This window comes from Serinus canaria, chromosome 3 (assembly GCF_022539315.1).
Source record: "Serinus canaria isolate serCan28SL12 chromosome 3, serCan2020, whole genome shotgun sequence".
In the NCBI taxonomy this organism is placed as follows: Eukaryota; Metazoa; Chordata; class Aves; order Passeriformes; family Fringillidae; genus Serinus; species Serinus canaria.
Genome location: NC_066316.1, coordinates 79309934 through 79333204, shown reverse-complemented (window position 1 = coordinate 79333204; position 23271 = coordinate 79309934). Strand labels below are relative to the sequence as shown.

General features: G+C 40.1%; 1 protein-coding gene across 1 annotated transcript in view; it reads right to left on the bottom strand.

Annotated features, from left to right (window-relative positions):
- ME1 (malic enzyme 1) overlaps positions 1-16127 on the bottom strand; it is a 153716-nt gene extending 137589 nt beyond the window's left edge. The window contains exon 1 of the mRNA XM_030235890.2: positions 15932-16127. Coding sequence (XP_030091750.1) covers positions 15932-16036 — 105 coding nt within the window. The 5' untranslated portion in view covers positions 16037-16127. The remainder of the gene's footprint in view (positions 1-15931) is intronic.
- Positions 16128-23271: the final 7144 nt, after the last annotated feature.

Here is a 23271-nt window from a genome sequence, read left to right as displayed (position 1 = left end):
ATGGGTATACAAACACTTCCTCCTCCTTCTGCTTTTACAAGAAGAATATAAATGGTTAGGCAAGTAACTAAAATCTCTGATGCAGCAGGTAGCAATAATACCTGGTAGCAGTAATCCCATATCAGGCTGACAAACTGTTCTTGTTCCTTGAGTACATACAAGGCAAGTCTCTAGATCACAGTTCCCTGTTCTTATGATAGTCTTTAATCTCCTTCATTTCTGCAAGAAGAAGAACGGGACAAGACACAAACGATCCAGGAGGTTACAGGAAAGCATCAGAGATGATATAGGAGATTCTGGGTGAACTAGTCAGGGGTGATGCGAAACTGGGTTGGCTTTTCACAAATTAGGAAGATCTGACTGGGGATACAACAATCAATGCCAGCCTTAGGTGTAATGACCATGGACTAGTACAGCTCAAGATCCTAAGTGAACAGAAAAAGGCAAGCAGGAAATCACAGACTGGACTTAAGCCAAGGGTAAATCAATCCCTAATCAACCTGATTGCCTTCTATGGTAAAATGACTGCACTTACAGACAAGTGAAGAGAGATTATGTCATTTATGTCACTTAAAGCAAGGCTTTGACAACTGGATCCAAAAAAATCCATGCACCCAAGTTGGAATACTACAGTGTAGATGGGTGGACAACCAGATGGGTAAAAGGCTGCTGTTGGATGATGGGGCTAAAAGGAATCAGTTAATGGGTTCCACTGCACCTCCCAGTAAGAGTGCCTCAGAAGTCTATAACGGGACCTGTCCTGTTTAACATCTTTATCAACTGGAGAGGGCAGTGGAGCACAAAATCACCAGGTGGGCAGGTGGCACCAAACAGAGGCAACTGTGGATATACACACCCAAGAGCAGGGCTGGCATCCAAAGGGACTTAGCCTGGAGAAATGAGCTGACAGGAGTATTACGAAATTCAACAAAGACAAATGCAAAATGCTGCAATCCAGAAAGTAAATACAGGCTGCAATGATTCAGGCTGGCAACAGACTGACTGGCTGGGAAGAAGTGGGTCTGTCAAAAAGGATATGGTGGACAGCAAACTAAGCAGGAGCCACTGCTGTGCACAGGCAAAGGCAGCCAATAGTATCCTGGGCTGTATCAGCAGCAGTATGGTGTGATATGGGCTGAGGGAAATTATCATCCTGCTTACTTGGCACTCATTAGACTGCAGAGTCCAGCTCTGACTCCCTAATATTAGAAAGACATCTATAGACTTCAACAAGTTCAGTAAAGGGCCACCAAGATGATTTGGGCTGAAACATGTCCCCAGTTATGGAACTAAGCTTTTTTAGCCTGGAAAAGACTGTTTTGGGAGGAACCTAAGAGCAGCCTTCCAGCACCTATGCTGAGGCTATCCAGAAGACAGATCCAGGCTCCCTACAGCAGTACACAGCAGAAGGACCAGAGACAACAAGCATAAGTAAAAGAGAGGCTCAGAGTAAAAATAATGAAAAAAGAAATTCCTCTTGAGTACAAACACATCCATAGGTTGCCCAGAGAAGCTGTACAGTTTCTATCTTAAGAGATTTTCCTGACCTGACAGGGTACAGCCCTGAGCAACCTGTCCTGTCTCCATACCTGACCCTGCCTTGAGTAGGAGGTTGGACTTCTGAGATCCCTTTTGACAGGAATTACACTATCACATTCCCTGTAATATTACAATCTTCTTTTACTAAGCAGCATTCAGACAACAATCTTCACAGAAAAAAGGATCATATCAAGAAGCACCACAGTTTTTAGCAACAGAAAATAACTAGTTCATTAATCTGGGACAAAGTATTGCAAAGCCTCATTGAGACCGGCCAATTGCAGTGCAATACACAATAAAATTCACCCCCAAAAAATTCCCCAAAATTAAACTAACATGCTTTGACAAAACTTATTATACAGATAAAATGTCAGAGCACTGACATTGGGTAAGTTGGGTAAGTTAAATAATGGAATACATTCATAAAAATACTCTCTTTGCAAGATCCTTAGCATGGAAAACTCTAAGAGAGGGAATACTTTTGTTTAGAAGGTATTATTTTAAAACCAAGACATGCTGTTGAGATTATTTCAAATACTGCAGCCCAAATGCCACATCTAACAAAACCACTCAATGTTTAACATGCATTCTCCTTTAACTACTCATTTCAAGGCAGAGTCAAACAGCAACAAACACAATCTAGAGAGGCTGAGGCTCTCTTCAAGCTATGACTCAAAAGAAGTTTCCAGCCAAAACAGGTTCTGCTCTTGCAAACATATATTTTGTGTTGGAAACAGAAATCCATTTGCCTATAACGACATATAATGTGAAGTGAAGAAAGGACAGGACAAGTAGGAAAAATTCCTGTTTGTACCATCTTTAACCCAAGCTGCATTTTTCACAGTGCTAGCACAACACCCACAGCACCAAAATGAGATTAATGAGGATTTTACTATCATTATTATTATTATTATTATTATTATTATTATTATTATTATTATTATTAATTAGATTTGCTGAGAATAACAGGTTCAGGGAATGCAGAGCAGACTCACCAAAAGAGATCCAGCTTTGGATCCCTACAGCTGTATGTCTATTACTGCCATATTGCTCTGTTCTCCACATGGCAGCTTCGCCTATGTAAAGTAATGAAGTGTAAGTAACAGGTCAGTATAAGATAAATGGGGCTTTTATGCATGTGCCACATTTCCTCATGGTAGCTGAAACATTATTTCTTTGTATTTAAGTAAATAAATGCATGTAAGTATTTTCAGGGACAAAAAAAATGCTTACCATGTATACTTTGAGATTTGCACTGATAGCAAGTTGGAGCACGGCCAGACAAGCATTACTTTTCTGTAGCTACTTAAAACATTATTTTCAGGATTAGATTCACAAATATTAATTTCTCATGTAGGCTTTCATGTCACTGCTGAAACCGGTAACAAAAACAAGGAATCCACTTTGCATTAAGAAATTATTACAAAATAGGAGAGGATTAGGATATCATTCTATATTTTGATGTGCAAATAGATTCATTCTGCTAACAGTCAAACCTGCATTGAGTTATGTATCAAAGAAAATCTTATTTTCCTGGGTATTTACACTACAGAAGTGTGATTTCCAAGAATATCATAAGAAGTCATACGTAAAGAAAATGTATGCAGCTCCTTCTGTTTAAAAGACATATACATGTATTTGTTTTAGCATATTTTAGGAAAGAACCAAAACATTTTTAAAAGTTGTCTTTGACAGTAATAGCTCCAGCATAGAAGGTGGTTTTATTCATCCTTTATACACATTTTCTGTGCAGGACAATTTCTCTAGGGAATAAACATCAAAATTCTTAAGTTTGGGAAAACAGTGGGTGTCAAATTTGTATCACCTCCATCTATTCAGCTAGCAAAATCATCAAACAGTTAAATATACCCTAAAAAAGTCAGCCTTCATTCACATCATGACATGCTCTTAAGTCCTGGAGACATGAATTCTAGCTTCTTAAAGAAGTGAAGTTTCACTGAGTTAAAAGCTACTGAACAGTGCCTAGCTGGAGGTTAAAATACCTTTTCTTGCAGGAAGCATTGACCTGAGTTTCCCCCGGCATTCAGGTGATAAATACTGAACACTTTCTCACTTCCCCCCCTTCAGCTGGAAAGGAGGCAACCCCTCTGAATGCTGCCCAGGACCAGGAGGCTTAGAGGAGGCAGCCAAGGGTCAGCTACCACTTCAACTAATTGGAATTAATCTGCATGTGGCACAGCATGGCCTAAAGCCAGTCGCAGGTTTAGCTACACAGATGGACGAGTTCTTCCTGCCTATTTAGATCTTCATTTTCTCCCCACAGCATTCAGTATGGGCCATGATTTGCAGTCCTGTCTAATGTATTTTCATGGATCTAGGAAACTGTATGTTCAGGAGACTGCATATTCATTAACACCCCCTCTACCTTTAATTGCAGCACAGCAGAAAGTAAAAGGACATGGATAAAATATGTCAGGACTATAAAGATTCAACATGGGTCTGCTTAGATATGATTTTTAAAGAACCATCAGCTTGCTGACTGATTACTAGAAGATGATTCCCCCCCCCCCCCCGGAAAGAAATTGTACATAGAAACTATATTATAGCAGTATAAAGACAACGATATAAACACTATCTAAAATGACTAATTATTCAAGACCAAGTACTTCATCCTGAACACTTCCCAAATGCTGTTTGCCTATTCAAATGAGAAAACTAAATGACTAACATTTAATATTCTTAGTGCATGACCTAGTTTCCAGTCCAGTGCCCAATCTACTACAATATTTTGTCTCTCTTGATTAAGCAGAGCTCAGTAATTGGGGGGGGGGGGAATGTGTGTATTCATATGCATTACATAGTTCTGAAGTAAGACAAAGAAAGCTTTCAAAGATTTGTCAAGTGTAGCTAAAAGCAACCCAGAAAGGGTGTGTGTCAGCCACACCCCCTGTTTAAATTGCTGTTGGTACACTATAACAACTATATGATGCTTCCCTATTTTAATTTATTCTTCTTACCTGTGTTTTAACCACTACTCCTTACTGTAGAATAGTTAAAGGACTTGACCAAAAGAAAGTTACTTCTTGCCATAAACGACACAAAGTTCAGGAAGTTTAGGAAATAATGTTAGTTTGAAGGATGAGGACCTTTATTCTACAGAAATATTTCTTTTCCCAAGAATTACAACTCAAAAGAAAGCTCTCACTTTTTACTTCCTATTTGGTGTTTATCCCTGTACTCCAAGAAGCACAAGAGTTCAGTACCACAAACGACCTGGCAGGAGCTCAGAGGCTCCCGTTTCACACAGACTCCTGACCTGGAACAGTTTTGCTCTTACTGCAAAAACAACATGAGTGGCTACGAGATAGAGCCACACTGGTTATGTTTCCCCAGGTAAGATGCAAAGTGAGATGCTCTACATTTTCTGAGCTTAGATAAAGTGTTCCTTTCAAGCAGCTGCTGAGGATGAGTGCTGCAAGCTCTCTTTGTATTGCAGTAAGACATCTTTTCTGATACCTCCTTATTCACCCATATTTATTTATTTATTTATCCCCACCGACAGTAGATGCATTTAGTTCAACCACTGCCTTGTGATAAATGTAAGAACTTGCATGCTCTATTGGAATTTAAAAACATAATTCAGAATTAGCAAGCTGGTTTTTTACCTGACCCTTGACTGACCTAAAAACCCAGGCAGATGCTAAATCCTCTATCACATGAACAAGAGTAATGCTGTATCCAGACTTCATTTACAGAAAGCTATGCAATTGGTAAGCCTCAACCTCAGAGAATCTGTCATGGACACTTGTCTTAACAAAAAGCAACAACACAAAACCAGATAAACCACACAGATTTTATGCTCTCCCAAGACTACAGTAAGTCATAAATGTGCATCACTGAATTTCAAAACACTCCTGGGATACAGGCAACTTGAAACATACTGAGATGACATCTCAGAATTGAAATGACAACTGTCCCCCAGAGCTCCAGCCAAAAGCAAGGAAAGAATTTCAGGGAAACCTTTGGAATTAACATGTCAAGCAGTCACCTAAAACATATGATCTGAGGAAGACTTAAAAGACTGGACAGAGATAAGAAAAAACTGCTGCAAGATCTCACTCCTGCAGAAGGTCCAAGAGACTGAATCCAAATCCCCAGAAAGAAGGCTCTCAATTTTTCCCCAGCCCTTCTTCCTAGGACATAACTTTTGAAACTGGCTTATGCCTGGGATAAACCAAAGCTACGTAAACCTAAGGACTTTAGGGAATTACTCCAATAACTGCAACAGCACAAAATCAAAACTTTGAAAATAATTTTCACAATTTTTTCCATTTTTCTGTAAATAGCAGCAGATAAATTTACCTTTCAATAGTAAAAATTCAAGTAAAATCAAACTAATGCTAAGTGCTTTGGCAAACTCAGTTATTCATTTTACTTGGACAATACTATGTTCTTCTATTCTGACTTATCTGTAACTATTAAACTCTTTTTTACTATTTAGGTAAAGAGGCTTTACGGCCTCTTTGGTAAATACATCCCACGCACATAAATCTGCTTTGTAAAGTCAGGTATCTGGAGGATGAAATCCAATAAGTCAGCTAGACACCAGTACCATAAATGTTACAGCATGCTTCATAATCACCTCTATGCCCTCCCTTCCAGGACCAATTTAAGGCAAAGATTTATTTTTTCTTGGTCATTAAAAAGCCAGAATTATTTTTGCCTTTGTGGAAAAAGGAATTACGCATGTCAAAATAATTCTTGTTCTTCTCATGCAGAGCAGTACTATCTAAACTCCATGCCAAAAGAAAACTTAAAAGGGTACCTCTCACAAGGGACAAGAGGAAGAAAACTAAACTGTGATATCCAATCTGAAATGGATACCAAAATAGCACCTACTCTGTTCCAAAGATAAACACAATTCATTAATAAGACAGATGAATCTAAAATACTAACAGAATGCATAAATAAACTGCATATATTTAAGCCAAGTTACATTGAACCAAAGGTGTTTTAAATTTTTCAAATTACTTCTAATGATAAAAGGGATAAGAAGTAGCAGAACAGTGATTTCATTTTAATATTAGACTTCATTTTTTGAGGGGAAAAAATATTTCTAAGCCAGAAATGGGCAACAGCTGCTACTCAAACAAAGTAAGTAAAACCTAAGCATAAACAAGCAATGATAAAATTCATGGTTGCTCTATGCCTCACTTATATCTTAGGACTGAGGAATGTGCTTTCTGAGCTCCCACACCAGACAACTACATCTTGACATATTTCCACATCTTTGGCTGAAAGTCAGAAGTAATCAGATCGTAAGAGCTTTTTTTCCTTCACTTCTATGTTATATGTTCTTTATGTATATAAAAAGCGCTTCCTTGCTTCCTCTATATTGTAAACAAATTCAGGTCCTGCTCAGAGTATTATGTTTCACACAGGAATAGCCACTAACAGTGTTCAAGTAAATTACAAACATTGATTTGAACAGAAAGTACACAGTGGCCTGCAAGGAGTGCCTCCAGGGTGTCCCGTGACCTCCTTCTTCTAAGGCAGGATTTTTGCTTCCGGAATTATGCAACAAATGACATTAGCAAAGCTTAAGACCAAAACATGTTTCCTTATGCATGCAATGCAGGGGTTATTTTTCATTAACTCCTAAAATAAGCTATACACCAAGGAATATGCATAAGTAATTCTCAGACAAAATTAGAGATCTGTTTTTAAGAGAAACAAATTTAGCTTTCTCCACAGTATTTTTAATCACTGAAATTACCCAAAGATTTGGATTGTTAAAGTCATCTTAATTAAACATAAAATGAGATACTGCAATATTCATCACTTTAAAACAAATTAGTCAGACTAGCCAAAACCACTTACCTTGCAAACCATGAATATTTCAACATTTCTTTCTACACTGTCTGCTAGGAAACAAGCAATCTGTGAAGGTTAAAGGAGCTCAAAGGTTCCACATGACAGTGGGTTGGGGTTTTTTTTGTATTTTTAAGGATTAATGCACCAGGATTAATGCATTATTAATTTCATGGCAGTTTTGCAGCAGCTTCCTCTCTTGAATCCTTCTATCATTCATTTACTCTCAGCTTACACTATACTAAAACCGATATTAGGATCAGGTTCTTAGGTCTTTCCCTAACACCGTCCTACACAAATTTATCATCCTCATAAATGCCATGAGCTTATTTGTGAGAATGGTCAATCCTTAGCTTTTCTATGGCTGGGAGATCCTGTCAGCTCCAGCTCCTGGAGCTATCTGTAATGTGTGTCACACTGGCAGTCCTTTGAGGCAGCCTTAAAATTCCTACTATCATGGGGCATACGAAATCAAGAAAATTAATCATAATGATACCCCAACACATAATTACACAGCAATTTTTTTATTTCTCTGGAAGCACATAATTTCATTCTAGAAATAGAAAAAAAAAAGAGAGAAATGTTTCTAAAATGTAAATTAATGGAGATTCAGTATCAATACGCCTGACAGCAATCATTTACTTCTCAATTAAAGGTATAAATTTGCTGCTGAGGGGAGAAAGGTTAAGGTAAAGAAAAGAGTGACTGACATAGCAGCTCAATCTATGAAGGCTGCATAGGGTGAATAGTAATTAAAATTACTCAATTTATTTTGAAAATTTCTTAAAGCACCTATTAGATGGCTTCCCCTATCTTCCTTGACTTCATCCATGACTTTGACTTTTTTTTTTAAGTTGAACAGACATACAACCCAATCCACAGAGAGCTTGCACAGCTGCAATTTCAGAACCACAAGTCACTTCATAGGTTTTGACAATAGGATACCAATAATAAATAACACTTCTTAATATATCAGTTGGGTAAGGTAGATTTGTCATGACTGCAAGCCCTTCCAGAAAGCAGTGCTGGTGACTGTGTATGATACTCTTCTCCCTGAATGGTACGACAGAAGATTCTAGTGTCAAGCCAAATTCATCCTCTGTCTCTGAATAGAAACCATCAGCATCTTAATTTAAATATTTGAATTTTTACATCAGGTAAAACACTTGGAAGCACCAAAGCCTCTCCCCAGTCTCCTGCAATTTAATGCATATAGTAGCCTTGCTTCTTCTACCTATCCATGGGGATGTTTGTTCCAAGTCCCACCTTTCCTAGTTTGTACGTACATATTTGCTGTGTCATGTTTTCTGCAGTTTCCTGTACAAAATTTTGGCTACCAAATATTACAAACTGGTAATCCTACCCATATTCTATTGCCTGTTTTGTATACTAGATTTAGCTCCTTGGCGTTATGTTAAACCAGACAATAGAGATAATTTCTGTAAAACTATTCCCAGTCGGGCCAGGCCAGATCTGGGCACAAACTACAGAGAAAGCGTCTCCATGAATGACAAGAACATTCAAACAAAGCTTAACTAATGGCCTACTACCAACAAGCTTTATTATTGTACAACCAATCTCATTAGACAGGCACACAAACCAATAGTGTAATTTCTGTTCTTTTCTGCCCTTTCCATGCTAGGATGGGCCACAGAGTACACAGGCTCCCTCCACACATTTGCTCCCTCCAGGGGAGCACAAATGACATCTTAGAAGAGCTCTTCAGATTTGCAGGGAGGACAAACCACTTGCTACTGCAGCTGAAATACCAGGATTACATCTTCCACTGAAGTTTTTGAAGCTTCTTCGAAACATCTGTTCCACTAAAAATTCTCAACTATAAACTGGAAAAAATTTAATGACGGACCTAATTGAAGGGTATTAATACTCCCTTTCAGACCTCTGGAGTCTGGAGCAAGGAGACCTTTGGCATGAAAATCTGCATCAACCCCTGCAGGCATGGGCAACAGCAGCCAGAAGCAAGTAATGAATGAAATACACAGCCCACCTAGCAGGCAAGGAAGGAAAGCATGACAAAGCAAAGATGGTACATTTTAACCTCTGGTCATTGGTTAATAAGAAACATTCTGTCACACACAGTTCTCTTCCTTCTCCCCCCGACAAGGAAAGCAGGGCTGGGGGAGGGAACCTTGTGCCTCCTACGGCCACAATTTCTGTTTTTTTCAGCAACTGCTTGATACAGCAGATTCAGCAGAACTGGATATATACAGTGCAGAATGCAAAAAAGAACCTCTGTACTCCAAGATACTCTCCACAGTTTATTTTACCTAGACAGAAGTAAAATTCCTCAGTGAACTCTACTCCTATTTATTGTCAGCATCCATAAGCAGGATTAAAAAACAACACTCAAGTACTCTGGCCAGCATCTCTATAAACCCTACTGTCAAAAGGCACATTTAACTCTATATACATACAGAAATTCTGCTTACAAGGTGCTCTGTGCCAAGACTAATGTTTCTATTCAAATGGCATTTTTAACCAATGGCCATAGGATTTCTCAATCAAAAGTAAAAAGGTCAGTTTTGTATTCAACTACTGAAGTTCACAAGAAAATTACACAACTGAAAATAGTTTTTAATGCCTGAAGCAGATTTGCAGGAAAACAGTATTAGGTTTCAGCTTCCTGTGGCAACTTACACCACTATTCAGTTGCTATTAATGCTTTTTAGCTTACTGCATAACTTCTTCTCCTTCATTTTATTTGCTTTTAATTCAAGTCACAGAACTTTGTTCCCAACTTGCTGTCTCAGCACTCTGTTTCATAACTGCGAGCAAAGAACTGGAGGCCAACAGGAAGAAAAGAACATAACACCAACCCCAGCAACTTACCTACTAGGTCAGGAATAAAGTATTGGAGGCAATGAACACTGTTAGCTGTATACATTAAATAGAAGACAGTGATAAAATAATCTGATTTAAACTCTTTGTGCTTTTTCCAAGACTTTCTCCTTATTAGCAGTATGCAGGACAACCTGCACACTAAAATAAGAAAAGTGGGGAAAAAAGAACAGAAATTATTTTTTAAAACCTCTCCAGACATACTGAAAAAAAAAGCAGTCATACAAAAGACATCCTGCATGACTACTCCTCCCTCACCCCTCAACAAGGTGTTTACAGAAAGGAGGAATACACTCCCAGCGTGACAACCTCCTCACCCACCCACCAGGGAGCCATTATCAAGCTCACACCCTTGCCAAAACCCAAGCACACAAGGTGGCTGCATTCTGCCAGCCTGCAATTTATGATCCTCATTGCTAAAGAGCAAACAGTTCTTGTATGAGCCACCTGAAGAACCTCCTGGTTTAAGATGCCATTCCACAGAACAGCAACTAGTGTCAAAGATCCCAGTAAGAGATAAAAAATGTAATGCTTGTCAAACATATGGGCAAAATTGATAGGAGTTCACTCTAAAATGCTTCAAAGACCAGATTTATTCACTTTTTGTCCTAGCACAACCACTATACCGCATATTCTTGTCAAAGACCTGAAAAATCCCGTGCTTATCCCTATCAAGATCAGAATTGCTCTGCTATATGATCTAGAAGGGATAAGAACCAAGAACTACTACTTTTAAAACTTCGAAGTTTTAAAGGGCAAAAAGTCAAAAGAAGTAGAAGACAGTAAGAATGATCAGCAACTATACTAAAAAGAATTCCTCCAATTATACCTTTACTTTCATGTGGAACTAACAATTATCTCATCTAAGAAACACTCTCATTCCTACTACCACTTAAAATTAAATAATCCCTTGCAATATGAAGTAGCTTCCAGCAAATCTATATTACAAATTAATTATGAATTGTAGATAATTCTAATATCCAATTTAAATAAGTGTTTTCCTCCTCCATCCCCAACATTATCAGCTTTCTTCCAGACTAGCTATCTACAGGTAAGGCCACAGTAACATTCATTGGGCATTGGCCACTCCAGAAGACCCACCCAAAGCACTCACAAGTTTAGGATGCAAAAATACAAACACTATCTATGGAAGGAAAAAATAGTCTTCTATTGCTCAGTATTTGATAAGGAATAGATTTATTTAAAGGAAGCTCTTAAATGTTTCTTCTATTTTACCCATCAGACAGAGAAAATCTCCCTGGAATACTTCTGATTTTTTACTGAGGTTTGGGTTTTCTGAGACCTGTTGCAGGGTTGCCCACTAATATCAAAGTCATAAAACCTTTTTTGTATGTCACTCAATCAAAATCAAACTTGCTTTTAGAGAGGCAACTAGTTGTGTACAGAACAAAATCTATCTGTATTTCACAAGCATTCTCATCCCACTATCTGAAATGTAAAGCAAAATGGGAAGTCCATGAGTATCTCTAAAATACTCAAGATACTCTAAGATACTGCAATTGATTTTTTAGTAAATTAGTACACCTAGCATACGTAAACTGACAGGAGGGACATATGTTCATATCTTAATGACCGTCTAATCACCTGCTCATTCCCTCAGCCTGGAATTGATTACTCACCAGAGGCACCTTTACTCTTCTGCCTCTCCTGAGGGTTCCAGTTGAGCCACTGTTAGAAACAAGACACTGGGATGAATGGACCTTTGCTCTGTTCCAGTATGGTCCTTCTATAGTAAATCCCGTAGTAAGTCAATGTACTGACAATCAGCTCCAGCCAACAGCTAATGTCACTTAGTGAGAACCTGCTAAGGTTCAGGGGCACAACATCTGGGAGACATAAGAGTAAAACACCAATGCAATTGCATGTGGGATGGACACTGAGTGCTCTCAGATATTCAGCAGATATCAGACAGTCTGTTCTGAAATTCTACAGTGCTTTAGTGCAACTTGAATAAAGAAAAAGAAAAAAAGGGAAAGGAAACAGTTTACAAGCACATTATATTCAGCAATGACAACAGCAGTCACTCAGTAGAGGAGTTAAAATTAGGTATCTGGGGAGGAGAAAGAGCTCTCCAGCACTTAAATTTAATAGAGTCACTTATTTACTGCTCACTGAATTGCTCTGCAAGAATATAAAAGCAGCCTGGAAACAAAGCATTTCTCCCATGGCAAAGTTTCTCAGTCAGGGAAGAGTTTACACTTGGCAACTAATACAGGCTGTTGGGAAAGTTTTGTACTGAAATGCGTGTTTGTCTATCTTTGCACCAAGATTCTGAAAATAACCAGCTTAAAGGAAAATACGATTTACTTAAATATTAAAAGGTAAAAAATTAAAGATGAAACTGTAGTGTTAAACTGCATGCCTTAAAACTGTAAACTTGTCCACTGAACAAAGCATAAATGAGATTTACAGTAGGGAAAGAGCAAATTACTTCCACACTTCTGTAGCTCATCAGCTTAAAGAGCATACAACTCCCAGCCAAATCTATTTCAGTGAAAAGAAGTGAAACTCTGTTTGTTTTCCTTGTCATTGCTATTTACAATGTGTCTGGTTGCCTAAGCGAAAAAGACAATTACCAGAAAGGTTCTAAATACACTTTTAAACACTAACAGGCTAAAATTTCAGACAATAAATTGAATTACAATTATTGTCCATAGACTTGGACACACATCCTCAAGTAATTAAATTCAATCTGTTACAATCCACTGTTTGTCATGATTTTTGATGTATCACTGCTGCTGAGATGGCACAAACCAGTCAGGGACCCAAAATGCTTTACAGGAGATGGGGAGGGAAGGGACAGGAAACAAATCACAAAACCACCAAACATTGTTTACTGAACTTTTTCCCGCAGAAGGTTGGATATGTTTGTGAATTACTAACATAGTCAAACATAAAGGATTTAAGAATGACATTGCCTAGGGAGTCAATTTTGCCATCCAAGCAGAAGTAGAAGCCAAGCAGAAAAGAAGAAAATTGGGTGTTTACCCTGGCGTTCACACAACCTTTTCTCTCAAAAGCCAGGAAGGTTAAGTATAAAAAGCGATGGACAAGCATGCAGAAATCAAGTTTTATTGTTGAATGAGGGGGGCAATTAAATGGAGCACCTAAATGGAGACAGGGTTTTGGGACTGGGTTTTCTGTTTTGACTGGGTTTTTTTCTTTTTAAATCTAGCACTTATTTCTTCTTACATCTGTTTTTAAAGATGTTCAAGTATGAATGGTTCCATGTAAAATTTTCAATTTTTCTGATAAAAGGAATGTGTTATTTGAGGATGTAAGGCCCCAAGCTTGCAAGCTGAAGCTGGCAAGCAGGTAAAACAATTCAGTTTTACCTGCTTGCCAGGATATCTTTCTTAAGAGACCTTGAAAACATCATTTGCCTTTCTTTTCTACAAGTCACTGCTAGATACCACTATTTAGTACTTACAGTCTACTTCTGTCACATAAATGCAAAAAGGCCTCATAAAACTGGCACCATATCCAAAAGAAAGTGCTGATCCTAAGAAATTGCAACTTCTTGACAGGGCCAAGATAGCAGAAAGTTCTGGCACCTTGCAGGACTGCAAGAAATCCCTGTAATTCAGAATCATTAAAGGAGATATTTTATCAACTTTAAATTGAATTCTCAGCAACCTGATGCTTGTTTAATGGCCTTGACAATTGAAAGTGAACTGGGAGTAGCAGCTTCCATGTGTGCAGGCAGGCCACAAGCTATCAAACTGGCAACCATGTGAGCAGTCCTCAATGTATCTGAATTTAGTGCACCTACACAGAATCAAATATACACATATTATACATGTATTAGGGTGCAATACATCTACACCCACAAAAACATCACCTGTCTCAGTCAGAAAATGGGATTACCTGTCCTTAACCAGACCAGGACCAGACCTTTCTCACAGGCACAAAGACCAGATTTTTCAGCTGAGCATTTCCAACATCAAATTTTGTTCACTGGGTGGATGTGGCTGGTAATGAACAACTATTCTCTGCTTTACAGTACACATGTGCTATACCATAGCTGAGGGAGTACAAAAGAATAAAGCCTAACCCAGGAAGAGCATGGTGCCAACCCACCAAGGTTGGCAGTCTGATCTTCACAAAGGCCATTCACTTAAGAGCTGGACTTGATAATCCTTTTGAGTATCTTCCAACTCAGAATATTCTGTAACTCTTCTCTGCTGTATATTAAAACCAAGCAATGCCCTTCCTCTTTAGCACTCCATCTGTGACAACCCATCCTCACTGTACTCTGTTCAGAGGCAAGATGTAAGGTGTGTGAGCATTGCAATGAGCCTGCCTCTGACTGCCCTTCAGTCAATGCATTTTAGAACAGGCCCCTTTTTATTTCTTTAAACAAGGTGAGTTTTCTGTTGGGTTTTCCTTCCTGGTTAGGCTGAATCAGAATTTTTCCATCAATATTACAGCTGCTTAAATCCAAACCCGAGCAAAACAGCCTCTCCTTGGTTTCTTCTTGGGAGTTTTATATTTTGGTAAATTTTCCTTTAACCTGACCTCAGGGGACCTTCTCAGGCCTACATAGACTTAAGACAGCCTCTAAGGAAACTTTGTAGTCAAGCACCAAGACTAATAAAAGCACTATTCATCTAACTTACACATAGAGCTTTTAGTGATGAGTCAACCTGTCCAGTAAAACTAGAGACATGGTTTTTGTCAATTTATCCAACTCGGTTATAAGAAACATGACTGTATATACATTCTAATGCAGATATACAAGTCAGAGCACCATTCCAGTCAATGTGCAAGGTGAAATTTGGAGGTAAGGGTCTGACCAAGGCATCATGTGCTAGGTGTGGTTTATTATCTACCTTTAACCAATTTTCATTTTGGCAGTAAATTCAGGGCTTGTCATGCTAATTTAATTATTCTATTATTTGAACTTTGAATATTTATCAAGGCAGTTGTGCAAACACTTCCCTACTCAGTTTTATGTTTCCCAGATTAGTTTTACAGGTTTAGAAAGTCTGATGAAGCTTAATTACCATTCTTAAGCAAACTGGAAACACATCAAAAAGGTTTTACTGTGCTATGGCATCTCAGAAAAGCTGACTGCATTAGCTGATGCAGAGCGGGGAGGAAACTGCAGTTGCATTTTAGAGCTTCAAGAGGAACAGTTGTGATAAAACACATTTTCCACTCTTCCAGGGGAGAAAACGCAGGATAGCAACAACGGCCACCTCTAGCCGCAGGAAACGAGGTGGGGCATCCGTGAAGAGGATTGGAAAAGAAGGAGGGTACCGGGAAAACAGAAGCACGGCAGCAGGAACTCGCATCAGAGCGGCGTAACTTTCAGCAGCATCCTCCTCCCCGTGCTGCTGCTGCTGCAGCTCCTCTCCCCTGGGAGCTGCCGAGGGATGGCTCCTCGGCCCGGGCCCGCTGGGGCGGCGGCGGGCAGGGCACCGGCCGCCTCCCGCCGCCCGGAGGAAGAGGAAGCGGCGCCGGGCCCGCAGGAAGTGCGGCTGCCCCGCGCCCGCCGCCCCCGGCCCCGGCCCGGCGGCCGCTGCGCCGTGACAGGTGGCGGCGGCCAGAGGCGGCCCCCGGGCCCGGCTCCGCAGGCAGCGCCCGGCAGGACCGTTCGTCACCCGCGGGGGCCGCGGTGAGGGCGAGGGCAGCCGCCCTCCTCGCCCAACGGAGCACCTGCCCTGCCCGCCCCTACCTTGTTGAGGTGGGGGTCGCGGAGCACCTCGTAGCCCCTCTTCATGGTGAGCTGCAGGGGCCGGGCGGCGTCCCGCCTCCTCTCGTCTCCCTTCCCTGCTTGCATGGTGCGGCGCGGCGGGGCTGACTGCCGTCAGGTCGCTGCGGGAGCGGAGGCAAAGTAGCGGCGGCTCCTCCTGCTGAGGTGACCGCCCGACAGGGTGGGATGATCCTACCGGAGGGCGGGAGGGAGAGAGGGAGGGGGCAGAGCCGTGGCGGAGCGCCGCCGCTGCGGGAGGGGGTCACCGGCGAGCCGCTGAGTCACCGGCTGCTCCACGCGCAGCCGGGCGGCCGCCCAGGTGCGAAGGGCAGCGCGGGTGCGGAGCCGCAGCACTGCCCTGCCCGGGGATGCAGGCTGCGCTGCCTTCTAGCGCAGCGGAGGGGCCGCCCGAAGAAGGAGGCCGGTCTGGGATCACCTGCTGCGGGGGGCTCGCAGGCGCGGCTCTGCCTCGTCACGCCGGGTTTGGCACAGGGGCTGCCGAGCACCGCGCCCGGACCCCATCGGCCCGGACCCCGCTGACCCCCCTGGCGCGGCCTCACGCAGGAGCCGGGCCTCTGCGCTTGAGTCACGTTCAAGTTTCACTTTCCTTCTGCTATTTAAATGGCCATGAAATCCAATCTTTCCCGAAGGGGACGGACTGCATAGCTTCGTACAGTCCGGAGCGCATGTTTGATGTAATTAGCTGTGGGTTGGCTTCAGCTGTGGTGGCTGACGTTATGCCTGATCAGGATGGAGAGCACCGGGGCAGAGCAGGTGCTTAGCTGGTTTGTACCGCTGGCCCTGACGTTTGTTTTCGGTATGTTCTGAAATTCTTTGCATACAACCCATTGTGTGCTGTATCACTGTGGCTTTATTCCTCTAAATTCATGTATGTAAGCAAAAATAATTTCCATATGGATGCTGTAATCCTGCTGGAGAATTTACACAGCTTTAAATGTGTGACTAGAGGATTAATTTAGAAGGGTTTTGTTTCTGTTGTCAAGCAGCAATGAAGAGATAGAGATTTTGCAGCTCTTTCAAACTTACCTCTTCACATTTAATCAGTAGGCCTTGTATCCATACTACTACCTAATCTTTTATTAAAAAAAAAAAAAACAAAAAACTTCCACAGAATCTGGCTTTTACCTAGTTTCCTATTAAGTAGCTCTGAGAAGTTTATTTGCAGATAACTAACAAAGGAAAGTTGGAAGCATTCCAAGTCTCTATTTCTGGAAACTTGACTTGCAAGTCAGCAGAAAATTCAGTAAATAGGTTTGTCCCTTGCTCCACCATCTCAGTATTATATAAAGCAGTCAACTAAAATTAAAATTTTCTCCAAAACTTTAAACCAAGTCTTTCTGATCAATTATCCAGCTTTCATTGGATTTCTCTGACTAGCTAAATACCTTCCTCCTCACCCAAGTCTTGAATATTACTTTTAGTAAGTATAAGGGGTATGTGGTTTCATTTCAGCTCTTTTTTACTTATAAAATTGAAAAACAATATAGAAACATCCTTTCTCCATTCTTTGTGAGTACACTGAAACCATTCTGAAAGAATGCTTACCTAGTGCAATATTTAGTCCAAGAGTAATGTGTACTGATGTAATTTTTATCTTCACGTTGCAACACTGTTTATAAAATCACCCTCTTTGATTTATGTGAAAAGTCACTGCAATCATTGTGAGTACCTGCTCAGAGGTCTGACCCCAGCTAAGTACTTGTCCTGACTCACTTTGCCCGAGTTATAAAAGGTAGGTAGTGAAGCAGCTAACTAAAGTCAAATTCATTGGGATATATAATTTTTTTTAATGTAATCAGAATTCAGAAACCATTTACTACTGTGTTTTTAGTGTGCATTTACTCCTCCTAAAATTGTATTTTTTATCTTCCTAAAAATACAATTTTTTTCCATTTGTTATGTTCAAACACTAATAAAAACTAAATCATAACTATCTTTTGAGATAAATGATTTGTAAGAATGGCAACAAGTCTTTTCAACTCAAAAAGAAGACCAAAGAAACAAGAAAAAATGGTGTCATTTGTCACCTGTCACCTGTAAAAATCTTCCACTTGAGACCTGGAACATTTTACCATTTAATGAGATTAGTAAGGATTTATTTGTCCAAGTCTGCTGTTAGTGATTACTTTTCTTCTAGACATTATACCTTCCTTCAAATTCAGTTGTGCATTTGTATTGCCTTTGCAGAGTATCTTTGATCAAGAAAAATTTTAGAGTGGCTTTTCTAGAACCTAAAAATATTCAAACTGTAAAAATAATACAGGGGTCCAAAGAAGTAATGCTCAACAGTTAAATCTGCAGTCAAAGGTCATTATTCCAAAAGAGGACTGCATTGCATAATAATGGCATAATATAGTCCTATTTATAGGACTATAAATAAAGCTTTTGTAAGTGACCAAATTATTTGTAATGGCTGTGTACACAATATAGATTTTTTGTAAATGTTAGCCCACATTCAGATTATTAGTGGACATTGTACACTATTGGTGTGTTTCTGACAGAAAATACAGTGGTTTTGCGCTTCTGGCAGGCACTTAATTCTTTTTTCAAATGGTTTCTCTATGGAACACTTTTAAAACTTTTACTCATGGTTTTTCATAAGTACTTATGGTTTCTTCCCACCTTCTGTATTTCTTGTCTCTCTCAAATCTCCTCACATGTACTAAGGATATATGAAAACCTCCACTTGAAACAGTCCTAGGGAAAAAAAAAGACTAGAAGGAAGATTGGTGGTGTGATTTAATCCTAGCCAAAAACTAAGCACTATGCAGCTGCTCACTCACTTCCTGAGAGGGGGAGGAGAACTCAAAAAAGGTAAAACATATGGGTTAAGAACAGTTTAATAAATGAAATGAAGTAAAATACAGTGTAATTATAGTAACTAAAAGTGAGGTAGCAAAAAAAGAGGAGTAAAACCTAAAAAAAACCAAGTGATGCGCAAGACAATTGCTCACCACCTTTTGACCAAACTCCAGCCCATCCCTGAGCAGCAATTGGCCCCTCATGGCCAAATCCCCTGATTTAATTTAATGAGCATGATATTGTGTGGTATGGAATATCCCTTTGTGTCAGCTGTCCTGCCTGTGCTCCCTCCCAGCTTCTTTTGTGTCTCCTTGTTGGCAGAGTATGAGAGAATGAAAAGTCCGTGACTGAGGGTGAACATTATTGAGCAACAGCTGAAACATCAGTGTTATCAACATGATTCTCCTACTAAACCTAAAATGCAACACTCTACCAGATATTAAGAAGAAAATTAACTCTATCTCAGCCAGTAACTTGACAACCTGCTTTTTCAAGCCAGTAGTAAGGACAGATAAGTCCAGGAAAAGAAATTTCTTTATTGTATTTAATTAAGATAACTCACTGTGTTTAAATATTTAAGAATGGAACTTGGGAAATATCCTTGTTTTACAGGATATTTCCCAAGTGATCAGAGGATCAGATGATCAGAGGATTTTGACTCCTTCAAACTACTTTTTGAACCATTGTTGATTTTGGGAGCTGCACATCCTGCTGTGATACTGGGGAGGGGTTATCATTCAGGACTACCAGTTTTGGAAGAAGGAGAAGAGAACTCCTATGTCCTGATGAAAGCATCCAGTTAACTACTTTTATGGTGGTATTTGAGTTTGGTGTCTGACTTACCTCATTAAGATCTGTAGTCAAACTATTACCAGTAACAGTTGGGTGCTCACTGTGGGGTCAGGCAAGACCTCATCAGCCCTGAATCAATAGAAAGCTTTACTTCATATGTTTGAACCATGCCAGTGCCCCAAACTTGTCAGCACAATGTTTGCTTTTTTGCAATAGTGCAACACTGTTAACTTCTGGTGGGTTTGTGATCCGGTATAACCCCGGGTCCTTTTGTGAGGGGATGGAGGTTGGGTAAGTTCATTGGGAGAGATTTTAAGATCATTGAGTCCAGCTGTTAACCCAGCACTGCCAAGTCCAACACTAAGCCATGGCCCTAAGTGACACACCTACACTACTTTTAAATGCCTCCAGGGACAGTGACTAATTGAAGGATGGAGACGCTCCTTTAACCCTCCTTTTGCTGCTCATGTATTTATAGAAACATTTGTGTCTATACATTTGTTTACTGAGTTGCAGATTTTTATTGAGTTATAATTTTTTTTGTTGGGTTGGCAATACCAAGTCAAATTTGGCAGGGACACAAGGTTAGTTTTAAAAAATATTAATTGTTTCATGATCTACAAACTAATTGAAGCATTTTAAAATCTCTTGAACATAAACATTTTACAGTGGTGGGTAGCAATCCTGACTTGTGCTAGGTAATTTGAAAATTAAATCAAATTTTTCATCATTGGGACATATTTTTTTACATAGGTTGAAGGAGAAGCAAAAATTGAACTGTATAAGCAGCATGAGGTTATTGTTAAATAATGATTTTTCTATTATTTTGAAGTGATTTTTATAACACAAAGGGGTTTTTTTCTAAAATACACACTTCAGAGTAGACAATGTGCTCCTGAAGAGCAGAATCTCATAAAAGGTTTGAAATGCCCAAGTGCTGACACTCTGAGCACTGCCAGCCTGCTTGTCCCAGCCCACACTGCCAGGGCTCCTGCCCAGCCTGCCATGGTTCAATATCCCATATCAGCTCTCAGGGTCATCGATCACTGCCCCAGAAGCACCACTGCCCTGCCTGGGCCTGGCCATGGGCCCTGCTGTCCTGGACCCTGACCCCCTGTGGGCTGACTTTCCAGCCTGGCCTCCACAGCCTCGTCACTACAGAGTCACTCAACAGTCATGAGGCTGTCCCTGACCCTGGTTACCCTCACTGGGCTGACCTCAGCTCAGCCTCAGCTCAGCCTCAGACCAGCCTCAGCAGCACAGCACATGGACAGGGCTGCCCTCGGCTGCCCCAGCCTGCCCTCCTCCTTCTGTGGGGATGGTGGGACCAGCCACAACTGGTGACGTCTTGCCTGCCTTGCTGGCCCAAACTGGGACACCAGTGGCCCCAGCCCACACTGCACCCTGGCCAGAAGATGGGTATGGAAAAGGCAGAGCCAGGCTCTTTTCACAGATGAGGATGGCAGTGCTGAGAGGTGGCAGTAGCAGGGTGCACCCAGAGAACATCAATTAGGCTTAAGCACAAAATTTTCAAGCAGAAGGGTGGTGAGCACTCAAGCAGGCTGCCAAGAGAGGTAGAAGAGTTTCATGCCTGCAGCATTTCAAAACTTGACAAGGCTGTGATCAATCCACCTTTGAAGGTCAGTGTGTTGACAGCAGAAGGTTGGGCCAGATGAACTTCAGACATCCTTTCCGACATGGACTGTTACGTGATTCTGCAGGTAGTAGGCTGCTGAGAGTCACAAATTCTCTGAACATACAGGCATTTTTACAGGAATTTCATTAGAGCCACAAAAGGCTGTTCCTCCTCATGAATTCACCAGTTTTCTTTGATCCCGTTCTTCAGTTTCTGACTCTCCTTCTATTGAGGCTTATTTGTGTTTGACCTGTGGGATTTTTACTCAGAACTTGCTTCATACCTCTCATGCTTTATCTCTTTCTGCTAAGGGTTTTATCCTACTTGCACTAAATTTAATTAAACTGTTGAGCTTCAACAACTAGTGGTAAGTATCGTAAGACTCCACAATTTTGGAATCCCTTGCTGGGTTCATAGAAATTCTAGACTTATTTCAGCACAATACATACATTTTTATATTTATATATATATATATATATATATATAAATAAAACAGCAAGAATGCCTGTTACAATTTCTGTTAGTCAACATTCCATTGTTCCGGTGTCACAGGAAAAAAGCCATGCCTGGCCCAGTACTTGTTGCTGGAGATGTTGAAGCACTGAGAGACCATGTCCACATATGCATGGTAACAAAAGGAACTTGCAGCACTTCCCAAGTCAGATGTAATTTAGGAAGAGACATATAGAAGTAGTTGCATGTCAACATAGCCACTCACACTGCACAGTAGGCCTGGAGTAAAATGAGTCTTTAATTTTCCCACATGCCAGTGTTAACATATTGACTGGTAGACCCTGTCCTTGTTATTATAGTAAATCTAGCACAAGGCATTTAAAATATGCATGCCGCAGTGCAGCACGTTCTCAGAAGATACTCTGTCTGTATTTATGTTTCAAGAAGAATAAATATGCTCAAAATAAGCATCTAACCCTTTTCTAGTATTTGTCCAAATAGTGCAGTTTTCTAAGAATTTTTCTATTTCTACAAAAAATACCCCAAAACTTTAGAGGCCCAACTATTCATTTGTCGTCTTTTCATCTCACAAGAACAAAACTAATGTGAGGAGTAATAGATTTCAAAGGTGTTTTTAAATGCCAGTACTTTGAATATACAGACACTCAGGAGTGACTTAAATGACCTACATAAAGGCGTGAAAACTCATATTCCTTCTCCTTAAACTATTCAAAATCAAGCAAATCTTCTTTGAAATATCCTGTTAAAATTAATTTCCTGAATTGGCTGGGGACGAGGTATGTAAAATATTTCTAAATTCCAAAGCCTACTTATCTGAAGGATAGGAAATCTTGATAATGTTATTTTTTCATCACTAATGCAAATGCCTATATTTAACACTGCACATAGTTTTAGAAATTTAGATGTGCACATTTATTTCCATCTCAAATATTTTGGAGGTATTTTGTAGAGGAATGTTTCAGATTAGGAGAGTTAAAAATTTTTAGACTGTTTGGTTAACTGTCTCAGAACAAAATTTTCTTGGCTTCATTTTAGTTGTGCTAACACTGAATTTAGAACTGAATATTTTTGAATGCCAGAATTAAATCACTGTGACTTTATGGTATGATTTGTATCTTAATGCTGGGAGTTCACTGTCTTGATAGGAATAGTAGGATTTAGAAAATGGCCCCAAACAGCACTTTTACTTAAATTGCTGTATCAGATCCATGTTCCAGCAATAAGAGTGGAAAATCTGTGAGACTCCTTCCATTGTTTATAAAAAGAGGGTGAATTATTTCAGCTCTGCCAATTACAGACAAAATTTCAAACAACTTCAGCACCTTTAGGATAGTTTTGGAATAATATTAGCAAGTGCGCTTCGATTGTTTGCTTCCATGGTTATGTCTGGCACAGGAATTTTAACAGTTTAGCAACAGACAAAGCATGCTCAGAAATTTTCCTCTTTTAAGTACTTCGTCTCCTATACACAGGAGCCCATGAAAGGCTTTTTCTTTTCCACGTGCTAATTACCATAAATTTTTTTGGAGATTGTTCTACAAACTCTGTTTTGTTTTCCAAATCATTAGCAATGTTAAAAACAAACCTTCTGACGAAA